The 12,434-nt window shown below is 35.6% G+C and overlaps 1 protein-coding gene across 1 annotated transcript in view; it reads right to left on the bottom strand.

Moving 5' to 3' along the window:
• Window positions 1-12,434, bottom strand: part of SV2C (synaptic vesicle glycoprotein 2C) — a 106,728-nt gene that overhangs the window by 15,593 nt on the left and 78,701 nt on the right. The window contains exons 7-12 of the mRNA XM_058823925.1: window positions 11,062-11,172; window positions 9,448-9,536; window positions 8,929-9,093; window positions 6,093-6,226; window positions 4,558-4,761; window positions 3,509-3,668 (exon numbers count right to left, since the gene is read on the bottom strand). Coding sequence (XP_058679908.1) covers window positions 3,509-3,668; window positions 4,558-4,761; window positions 6,093-6,226; window positions 8,929-9,093; window positions 9,448-9,536; window positions 11,062-11,172 — 863 coding nt within the window. The remainder of the gene's footprint in view (window positions 1-3,508; window positions 3,669-4,557; window positions 4,762-6,092; window positions 6,227-8,928; window positions 9,094-9,447; window positions 9,537-11,061; window positions 11,173-12,434) is intronic.

Here is a 12,434-nt window from a genome sequence, read left to right as displayed (position 1 = left end):
AGGGTAAAACATAGAGGTAGTGAAGAAAACTTAGTTTCCCTCATCTACTAGAGAAGTTAGAAGATGCACTGTGAATAAGATTGGGAACTGCACAATGAGAAAACAGTTTCATGGTTAAGAGAGTGGAGTGCTGTCAGAGGAAAGGATAAAATCCCTACTCCTGTCGCAGAATTTGCATATGATGCAAGCAAGTCCCAAAAAACCAACAAAATGGTCTTTAAGCACACATTTCATATTTTCTAGGTGCTCAGCTTTGCACCTTCAGGTTTATGCTGCTGGAGTGCTAGGCACCTATGGCTGTATTGAAGTTACACTTTCAGCCGATTCCTCCTTCTAAAATTCTCAGTGACTGTAATTTTTGGTGTCACACACTCCAGCCTACAGATTTCTTCTCCTCATGGATGGCAGAGTCCATTAAGAATATAAGGTAAAGAGAGGTAAGAAAAGAGACAAGAGAAAATAGAAGTTCTTTATATTCTTGAGCTGTATTAATTTACTTGCTTGTTGGAAATCACTAGCTAGTTTATATCTAGCTATCATAGGTGTCTTTTAAAATTTGTGTATTTAAAAGTTTAAAAAATGGTAGGATATTATCAAAATATTATTAATTACTTCATCTAGAAGACAGAAACACACTTATGACTAACATTAGTAACATTATTTTTCATTTGAACACAACTTCATCATTTGCCTGAGAACCATTTGAAATTTATACATCCTCTAATATCTATTACAGCAGTTGTACAAACCAGCTGATGCTTTATGAAGAACATGAAAGCAAAAGCTAACCTAAAATAGCATAAAATTTGGCAGTACTCATCAAGAAAGTAGGACAAACTATGTAGTTACCTCAATTCCAGGGATCAGTAAACTAAAATGTAAATATATTGATGAGTGTGAATTTATACAGAATTGAAATCTATCAAGATTTTAAAGCAACTATAGCTGATGAAGAATAAACTGAAATGTGTACCCTGTATCACACAGACTGCACATTGCCAAACTGTTTACCACACTCCTACCTGGCTAAAAGCCAGTATGATCCCTAAATACCTAGAATACAATTTATTTAACACCTTTCATATTATACTGCATGACACCAGCAAAGCCCCTGCAGTTCAACAGCTGGCTGGTCTGCAAGAGGAGGAAAAGGAGGGGCTACCCAGTCCAGCCTCTTGTGCGTGGTAGCATGAAGCGGCCTCCTTCCAACCATCTGTCTTTGAGCCCGACCTCCAGCTACCCTTTGCTGCTTTGCTGCGCATTTGTGCTCATTTCACGGACAGGCTGTAAGGAAATAGTATTAAACACTGACAGAGTGAGCAAGGTATTTGTGCTTAGATTCCCTTTACAGGAGAATCTGGAAGTCAGTTTCAGGACCAGATTCACTCTGGAATTTGTTTTGCTTTTGCTTTGTAGCAAAAGAGAATATCATCTTAAGTATGAAGGATTTTACATGAAAAAACAGATTAGGAAGCTTCATGTTCCACATATGCTGAGAAAGGCTGTTCACCCCTACAGTTACTTGCAGAAGCTGGAAATTCCCAGCAAACTGTGGCAAGCTGTGCCTGGTTATGGAGATCACAGGAATCTGAGAAGGAAACCCAGGACTATGAGAGGCAAGCAATGCTGGTTGTTAAACTGCATCTAGTCTGGATTAAAAAAAAATAAATTATCAGACAAAAATTCTTGTAAGCAAGTTATTTGAGTCCCTGAAGGTATTAATTTTCAAAAAGTTCTACAAAATAAGAAGTAGTTTTGCCTATCTACAAAAAATCTTGAATTGGTTGTTTACTCATAACCAAGCTGGCAAAAACTAGCAGTCATGATTCCATCACTATCAGAACATCTGGGAAAAAGTCTCATCAAAAGCCTATGTCAACAATGTCTTTCCAGGCACAGGTACATTTACCCATCAGCCTTTTTGTACTGATAATTCAAGGGGACAAGTTTTTTCTCTGATGTGTTGCAAAAACCAACTCAGCTTCAATTAAGTTTCTGTTTCTGGACAGTAATTCCTGCATACAAAAGATTTTTAAATAGAGAAAAGTTGAGTAAGAAATTTCTGTAATCCCAAAGCTAGTAGAATCTATGAAAAACAACCATTTGTAGATACAACTACAGATGCCTTAACACCTGTATAGATATATATAGATAAATATAATTTAAATTATTTTTATGATTCCTAGTAATGATTTTTTTTCTATTAACAGCAATGGCTTTTCCAATTATTTTTCTTTATTTCATTTTAGGAAAACATATGTGGCTATTACATTCAGCAATACCCAAAAGATGGTAATTTCTACAGGATATTTATTAAAATTATTTCATAGCATTTGGATGGTGGAAGTATTCTTGCCAGAAGAGCAATTTCCTGAGGTGTATTAAAAATACTAGCAATATTGAAGCTCAGTGCCTGGGATTCATAAATAGACTGGTGTTGTTACTTGATATAATTACAGCTGTGGACATCAATTTCTTGTCTGAAGAAGCACATAATTTTAAAATTACAATGAAAGGAAAACAGGGAAGCCAGTCTACACTTTTCTAAATCTCTTCATGGACAACATTAAAGACAAGGTAACTCCTTTCAAAGAAATTACACTTGCCAGTAAGGCATCATTCATTTATAAACTGGAAATATTTTTCACTGCATTTCAAATATCCAGTGGATAACATCATAATTAGCACTGCAACAGGAGAAAGGACACGATGTCCTTTTTAAGGAATCTGGGAAATTTTACTTAAATATTTTTAGGGATTTGAGAGGGGGGAAGTATTAAAGTCATTTCAAGATAGCACAGCTTTTACATTTTTGCACTCCCCTTACAACAGAGTATGACTCAACAGTTCTTCCTTCAGTCCATTAAGTGGTGTAAGGTCAGGATTAAAAAGTGCCCTGTATCCAAAAAAAGCCCCGAACTATGTTATTTAGCAGCAATGCAGGATTTGAAAATTGTCCTGAGATTTCCTGCAAGAGCCCTGAAGAGTCAAGAGCAGTGCCCAAGGTAATTTTTACCCACCTAGTGTACACTCCTAGTGGCCCCGCATACAAATTCACGGCAGACTGATCAGCAGCACAGCGTGGTTCAGACAGAGATTTTTATCATGATTCCCACCACTTCACAGTCAACAGACAAATGCAGCTGTATTTCTGGTTTGGACCAACTACTGCCCTTTTATACAGTTAAACTACAGGAAACTCAAAGATAGTCCATTATTGTTTTCAGAAATACTAACTGTGTTTTAAATGAGAGTAGCTGTTAGACCTTCTGCTTTCAAATGAAACTACATTTATGGTATTTTCCTGATTAGGAGATATTTCATGCAAATACATACTAAGTTGCTCAAAACCCCTCATTGTTTCCTTTCACTTTTCATAGGACAAATTATTAATTTGGCCCTCTCAAAACACCACTAACTCCATAAGGCCCATATAAAATAATTTCTATTTGCCATTTCTGCTGATACATAGTTTCAGTGAGTTTATGGGAGATGTAACTGCACATACCTTCTGTCTGTAGGATACAGCTCCACAGTAATAACATCTAGAGAGTTCCATGCTGAGATGGTGAGGCCATTGTAGAGGCACAGCATACCTATCATCATGGATTCGCTGGTCCCAAACCACAGGAAAAAACAGCTGATGCCAGAAAGAACCATGGAACCACCTAGGTACAAGGCAGGTGAAACAAACATGTAGTGGAGTTGTATATAAAGAATAACCCTAGTTTTGCCTTATATTTCTATGCACACAGTGTAGCTAAATAAGTGACCCAAACATTTGAGTTAAAAACCAGAGACCTCCTCCACTGGTAAGGCCAGACAGAAAGACAAATGTTGAAGAAAGGAGGTCACAGAAAAAGATATGACTTCTCACATATATCACAAAGCATTAAGTTGGAAGCCTCTTTGAATTCCCAAAGCAAGATGCCTGAGCAAAACTACTCCCATTATTCTTTGTTCATCATCTTTTGCTATTACATGAAACATGTTCATATATTATAATAAAAATGCTGTATTTGTTTTCTTGTATTTATATAGAGATATTGTCCTAGAAAATAATGACAATGAACTACCACATAGTTCTCTAAGGAAATTGAAAACAGATTTCTCATTGTAGACAATCTGCAGGAGATACCTTTCAACTGTGTTCCTATGCAAAATAGATGACAGACAAAGAACAGCTGATACTTTCCAGGAGCTGCTCCACTAGCTGAGGGTCACCTGTGCACACCTTTCCTTCCTTTATATCAGCTGAAGCAGAGATAAACCAATGGCCATCAGTCTCCAAAATCTCATTCTAAATGCCTAGAATTTAGCATTTAGACCATGGTCTTGTAATATCTGTGGAAGAGCAATTACAGGTGGCCACAGGTTCCTTTTTTCCCTAGAGTTTCAAAACTGGGGGCTTTTAAAAATAGTATTTATGATGGCACATAAATGACAGCACATAAATGACAAATCCACAGAAAGAATGTTTTTCATTTGTCTAGCCAAATTCCTTGAAAAGAGGACATGTTACTTTTGATGTTCCCTGTACCAAAGTGAAGCCCCTACCTAGCATCGTTAACCGTCCTATTCTATCCATCAGGAGAGCAGACACAATATTTCCTGGTAACACTGCCAAAGTTCCCAGGAAATTAACAAAGTAGATCCAGTAGGCACTGTAGTCATCATCAAAAGAAATCTGGCATCCTGTCCTGACGTGAAAAAATGTGCAATTTATCAATTCACTGTCAACAAATTTATACTGCTCGAGATCTGTGGAAAGAAGAAAAAGAATCATTTCAGCTAACAGCCAACTCCATGTGCAACTTTTGATTAAAAACATTTCAAATTCAAGCAAATGTAATGACAACTTGCAACTTTCACAGCTTTGCAAAAACGGCACTTAGTTGCTGCTGGTAATTTTGATAGTTTTTATCTTACTAGAAAAATTTGCAAAGCTCTTGAAAAGGACCAACTAAAGCCTGGAATTAGGAAGTTATAGTACTGTATGTTACCCTGGCTGGACTGTATTTGGTTAAGGCCTTTCAGCACCAGCTGGTCTTGCATAAAATGTGCTAGGTATCTGCAAGTTTCTATGACTCAGTCTTTCTCAGTATCAGGCCTTCTATTTCCTGATGAGACTGTCAATTGTGGTCATTTTTGTTTGACTTCCTTTAAGGAAATATTCCCGTGGAATTTAGTTTAAACTGATTTTTGTTTCTGAGAAGGCCTCATGGTCTTCAGCTTGTCCATAGATGAGTTACTCTACATAGTTGATTCTTCTGCCAATACCATTCCAGAGAACTATCCCTGAATTCCTTTTATTTTCCCATTCCTTTTGTCAGCCTTATAAACGTGAACCAAGAACACCTTCCTTCCACATTGAAGTCATTGCTTGCTCTGAAATCCAGGTCTGTTACTGTTATGACTGCTGTAGTTACAGGAAAGTGGGAAGAAGTGCCCCATCTTTTCAACAAACTTAGTTGGCCATGTTCTACTTTCAGTTATGTTTTATTAAACTGGAAAAAAAGGAAGTCTTCTTTTTTCATATGTTTAAACATATGAAAATATACAATACTTAGGAGATTGGGAATGAATATAGACCAGGTAATTTGGATTCTATACCCCTGCCACAGCAAGCAGATCGAACAAAGCATTTCACCAGACCCTTTTGCACTAAATAAAAATACACTAGTTAAAGCTACCAGTAAAATGGGAAATGCATTTTCTTCACTCCAGACTGAATCTCTTCAGAGATGGTTGAAATCAAAGATGAAAAATAAATCACTTATTATGTGAATAAAATAAATAATTCATTTTCTGAGGCACTATTAGGCCTGCAGTATCTCTTTTGCAGTGAGATCCATTCACTTCTCTGTTGTAACAAGCTAGCTGCTTTTTATAAATTATTATTCATATTATTCTTATTCTTATTCTTATTCTTATTCTTATTCTTATTCTTATTCTTATTCTTATTCTTATTCTTATTCTTATTCTTAGTTTACAAGAGGACTTCTTGTATGTCTTATTAGAAATCCAGAAATTGTAAATGTAAGATGAAAACATGCAGCTGACCAATGGGCATTTGAGGCTGTTTCTCATACCTGTGTTGTAGAAGGTGGTATTCACGAAAGTACAGTTCCTGAAGTATGTGTTCAGTGAAGTGATGTCTTCAAAAACACAGTTCTTAAAAAGTGAATCTTCAAAGGTTACTGATTTAAACTTCATCATAACAAACCTGCCCAATGCAAAGAATTGCTGTCAATTTACCTTCATAGTTTTGAAATAGCAACAGATGCAGCTTTTTAGATCTAAAAAACCTCAATCCCAGTAACAATGGTTCCTTTGATGCATTTTGCAGATGTGATTAATGATTAACTCATTCTAGAATACTATTGCTCAGAATAATTAGCAAGACAAGTAACACCACGCAGTTACTGGCCCAAATTGGTAATATAATTTATTTGATAATATTTCTGTTGTTACTTGTCCTTAATCATCAATCAGAACCAATGTCATGAAATTCAGGAGACAGCCTTGTAAAATCACAATTGCTAGTAATTTGACATTACATCTGGAAACAGGGAGATCATGCTTCAGCTATTCAGTCCCTGTGAATAAACAAACACTAGCTAATACCAACAAGCTGAAAATAAAGAATTTTTAAAAGAAACTTGATTTGTCAGAAGAACACACTAGTTACTGGGTTAGGCTCAAATGCAAAACACACTGGTGTTAAAAATTGTTTTCACAAATGGCTATAACATGAATAAAAAGTTACATTGCCAGTTACACAGCTAGACATCTAACTGTAAGTATGTAATTAATTCTGTGCCTATAGATGCAATTATAATTATAATTACTATGTATATAAAACATAAAACGTTTGCTATGTACATAAAACATAAAAAGGTAGCTTTTTTATTTATGAACATCCTCCTTCCTACTGACTCTCATTTAACGGAGATTTTATCAAAATAAAAATAGAAAAATCAGTGACAAATTATATTACATACAGTGACTTTCTACCCCATGTCACTAAAACAATGCTTTTTTGAGTATGACTTTTTTAGTAAAATTCTACCAAATAACATGATCATGCTAACATAACCAACCTTAACAAATATGTGGAATGGAATGGCATCATTATTTTTGTGATGTCTTTTATTTCACACGACGGTGTGGAAAAAAAGGGCAGTTTTTTCTTCCAAACACAGATCCAACCTTATTCTAATCAAACCTAGTGTCACTAGCTAAGTATTATTCTTATAAGAAGAGTAATAGTAGGAATAGGAACACAAAAAATATGCTATCTACAAAGTAGTAGGAATTAAATTCTCTCATGAATAAATTTGTTGGAACCACATCTTTATGAGAAAGGAGAGAAAAAGCTAGTATTTATCACAGTAAGTGACTTACTAACTAATGAATTCTTTTTTTGTATTGGTCAGAAGAATTGTGTTTTCAGCCCATTAGTTTTAGTCACTATATAATTTCTCATTTGTGACAGATTGATTAAAATCACGCTGGAGTTACTCCTTATCATTTTTCATGCAGCACTTTCCATTCTAAAATGTAGACTAGTTCCAGAAGAGAACAAAGAAAATATAGTGACTAGATTAGTCAGTTAAAACAAAAAATTACAGAACTACATGTTCTACATTCTTCTGATGCACTTTTTACCTTCATACAGGAACTATGTGACTACATTAAAATTGGTGTCACAATGATTTGAATTAAAACCCAACAGAAAAGCAATGTATTAAAAAGACAAGTAATGATGGATCTTCTCATTAAGAAAGAACATGAAGGAAACAGTGAGATTGAAGATGAGTAGGGTATTGAAACATTTATGAAGCAAGGATATCATATGGGTTCATATCTCCTGGAAAATGTTTTGTGAATCCCAAATAAGTCTCAGAGGCATATTAAATTTGCACATTTGAAAGAGTACATTACTGATTTACCATAAATTAATGCTAGATTTAGTGTTTCACAAGAATATTCTGTTTAAATTGATAAAACCTCAGTTACAGACAGTTCTCTGATTTTAGGAGAACATCTACATTCTGGAAAGGAGTGGGACTTGGAAGCTATGGCTAGGTTGAAAATTAAATAACAGCTATTTTTTTCTTCAGTACATAAACCTTTGACTATGTCAAAACTCAAGCACTACTACTACGACTAAATAATCACAAAATCAATTTTATTCACTTAAATATAGATTTTCGTATGGAAATAATAATTACTTATTATCATGACTTCAGCTGACCATTCACATGGTTGGTGTGTACATTTCTTAATAGAAACCAGATATCTAAACCAGCTGTGTTTAATTTTCCCCAAAGTTATCTAGTTATTTGTGAAGTCCAGATATAGCCTTAATATATTTGCCTTTGGCTAAAAAAATCACAAAAGGCATTGCCAGGGTGGTGTTTCCCATTTCAGAGCTGTTCATGCTTTTAATTGGTTTACAGTAATGTTTAGCTTTCATTTTTCTGTGATAAGATCCTAACCTCCCAATGTTCAGTCTGTTCACAGAAGTGTCTTTCATAAAAAAAAAAAAAAAAAAGAAGCAGCAACAGAGATGAAAGTACGTCTTTGCCCAGCCCCCTACAATATACTGCATATGTTGGATCTGAAAACTTTTGAATCCCACTGTGAAAGGAAGTAAAACTGACGTAGGCTTTTTGGTCTGTTTTGCAGGAAGACGAGGAAGCTGGGTTTGCATGGTGGATCCTCACACAGGAACCACAAGGGCATGTACATTTCTTCCCATGCTCATGAGTCATAAGAAATTTAGAACAGAAATAAATATTTACTAAAAGGTAACAAAACCATCTATCATTACCTCATGGGAAAAAAAGGGTTATTAGGATGAGCTTTAAAACATGCATCTGTTTATTCCAACTAAGCCAAGATATTAGGAAACCTCTAGACCTGTCGTTGATGTATTCTCCGTTGCTGTGAATCTGATTTTCCAGTGTGAAGTTGAAGACGAAATGTGAGACCTCCTCGTTACGGAAATGTTTCACTCGGGATGCATACTCATCTGACTGCAGATGTTTAATGACATCAGGAAACCAGACAGATAAGCCATAGTAGCTGTGGAAAACCAGAAAAACTTCAGGCACCAATCTCACTCATTCAGAAATCTGTGCAAGGTGTGAATGAGCAGCTCCCTTGGACACTTATGTTACTGAGCTGCTGCTCCATCAGAATAAAGTCCTCCATAATATAGAATTATTGAAAGATGCTGACGCCAGAAGATGTCAGTTTTTCAAAGAAGGTATTCCTGATGAGTCAGGTTTGCAACCAAGAACAGACTAAATGACAAACACAGCATTTTGTGGAAAGATCCTGAATAAAAATTATGATTATAGTGTCAGAAATTTACATGCAGATGATTTTTCTGTCTGTCAAGACTATAAAAAATGGCTTAATCTCAACCACTCTTACCCAAAAGACAGGGTGAACCACACAGCAGTAAGTTTGATTGTATTATCCTTCACTGGGTAGTTGAAGCATCTCATAAATGTCAACCAAATCTGTAAATCATTATGAAACACATTTATTTACATATCTTCATTTATTTTGAACAGTTTTCTTAAAGGCTAGAAGATACTTGATTCTTATTTGCTTGCTTCTTGAGGGCATGAGAGAGAGCAAATCAGCTCTCTGGCCACACTTCTTTTAACGCAGCCCAGGATGTGATTTGCTTTCTCAGCTGCAAGAACATACTGTAGTCTCATATCAATTCTTTTTTGTAACCAGTGTGGACTATGTACAAAAATTCAACCTTATTCTGATCAGCTCAAACTTTCTTCATCTCTAGACAGCTTCATTTTACTTTTTAAAATAAACCACAGATTGTCTCAGAAATGTTTTCTTCTCACTTCCCAGTATTAGACAAACGATATTCCATAATTAGGGATACAATCACAGTTTGATATATTGTAATCTACTATGGCTAGAAACTGATGCCTGCACTATATGAGGAAAATGTGGGAGTACCACAGGGTCAAAGACAGTGCAGTAGAACTGACTGAGAATGGTGTTCTCATATCTCTCCCTCTCTTCAAGAGGAGAGGAGAGGAGAGGAGAGGCAGTCTGTTCTCAGAGGCCCTAATATATATCATGCAGTGATGACTCTGACCCAGGATCTAGTCTAGTGATATAGGAAAGGATGTGATCCAACCAAGCTGCAGATCCTTGAAAGCTGGTTTAGTAATATAATGGCCAAATATTATTTTAGTCTTCAAATGCTCCATTTTTGGCCAGTAATTGTAAAAGTAGGAAGGTTTTGGAATTTTTTCTTTTCCCTGGGGAAAATGTGACTTTTCCTAACAAAGTAATTTTGTGACAAACCTTGGTTAACACTTCATCATAGTTCTAGAGAGCTTGAAATGACAGATTTTTAATAGCTGTGAAAAGTTTTGAACTTTTAAAGGATTAATTAATGAGGACTGTTCCAATTTTTGTTGCAAGGCTCAAAGATACTATGTAATTTTGGTTTTACAGAAAAATTAACAAAAGGATAAGAAGCACAGTTCCAGCAAGCTTGTATTAAAATCTGAAATAGCTCTAGAATATTTTTCTGGTAAAACATTTGAAATACCTAAAAAATACATGCAGACACAATGCCTTACAAAGGCATTACGTACACAGTTTATTAATGAATAATTTTTATTTTTTATAATTTTTAACTAATGTAGCTGCCTTGTTTTCCTCCTGATAATTTTTCATCTACTCATGTGTCACCTCCTTCCATACGCATTCTCAATACATAGTTATTTTGTGCTGTTTATGAATATCACCATGTAATTATTGGCCATCACTTCTGTGAGGACCCATGCAACATTTTCCTCCTCTGAAGCTGGGATAAAGCTCTATGATTCACCTGCACTTTTTCTGGGTCAGGAAACCAAAACCTTACACTGGTTCCTGATTCCCTCAGTTGCATGGAAAATGTAGCATTGCAGCTATCAACAGCAGGAGCTCAGCAAATCCATCTAATTTCAGAAAGTTAATTAAAAAGGTAATTACAGAATGAACAGAGATGTTGTTACTTACACCATACAGCTCTGTGCGGATTCTTACGAAACACCTCCTGTACCAAGTTCCAGTATCGCTCTCAATTTCTATGAGCTCATCTATCTGTTTAGGTGTTTTGATTCTGGTAACCTAGAAATAAAAACAGAACAAAAATCATGAACTGCCTACAGAGAAGTATTGGTGGGGTTTATTACACCCCATCTACTAAAAATGAGCAGATACTCAACCTGTGTCTACACTAGACATATTTTAGATTTAGGAAGGAATATTAACACATTGTGATGCCAAAGTCTTTATGGATGTAACAGTTTCAGAAAACTATGTTCAAGGCATGCAGGAAATACATTTCCTCTGGCTACAATAAGCTGTTGCTGCAATATTCTTCTAGAGAGTTGTTGCATATACCCCCAAAGCCACAAAGGATAAAACATTAATTTCATCCACCAGTTAGCCATGCCCAGAATTTGCCTTCAAATTGCTTCTAACTTGCTATCACAACACTGTTGGAAGTAATTTAAGACACAACGATGAAAACAGAAGTATTCAAAATGTCACAAATTTGTAGTTGGACAACCTTTTATTATTTTGTTATTTTTTTCTAGTGTTAAACAGAAAACTTAATGAAGAGAGAAGAAGTTAGGTAAAATTATCCGGAACCATGCATATTATTGCTGTTATGAACAATCATCTACTTATCTAAAGTGAAATGAGATAAAGAGACATCAGGGGAAAAATACTGAAAATTACCAGTGATGGAGAATGTAATGCATCCTACAAAGCTAATTTTTAATTTTACTGTCTTGTGTAGCAGAACCAGGATGTGGTTCTGCTACACAAGAGACTAAAAGTGGAAAAAAAAAGGAAGCTAAAGGAAAAAAAAGAATTAAAGAAAAAAGGAAAATTAAAAGGCAGAACCATGGTCTTTCCAGACACAGGATCTGACAAACATATACTAATGTATGGTTTTTGTTTTAGTTTCTGCTCTGGTCCCAGCTTCATAATGATATCACAAAAGGCAGTGTATTCATCCACAATTTATTTTAAAAGAAGATGAGTCGAGAACAGAAAGAAAATTAATAGAATAGGGAAAAGGACTTACACAGAAGGAAGGAGAGAGCAAGAGACTGCATGTTTGGTGTTTGGCTGCAATTTCAGAAGTTAGACATAGTTTCTGTTTCTCCTTAACACAATGAGGACAACCGCTGCCCCCACCTCTAATGTATCACAGTGGATTACAGAACATCAGGGAATAGCAATATTGGTGATAAAGGTCAAGTTTTGAGCCCACTGCTTTTACAGATGTATGCTGTTTGAGATGCAACAGCAGCCTCATCCCATGAACAAGAACACAGAAAAGCCCACTAAGCAGCTTGAGGTATAACTACCCTCAT

Source organism: Ammospiza caudacuta, chromosome Z, assembly GCF_027887145.1.
Source record: "Ammospiza caudacuta isolate bAmmCau1 chromosome Z, bAmmCau1.pri, whole genome shotgun sequence".
Lineage (NCBI taxonomy): Eukaryota > Metazoa > Chordata > Aves > Passeriformes > Passerellidae > Ammospiza > Ammospiza caudacuta.
Note: the sequence above shows the minus strand (reverse complement) of the source record. Positions and strands in the feature narration are given on the sequence as shown.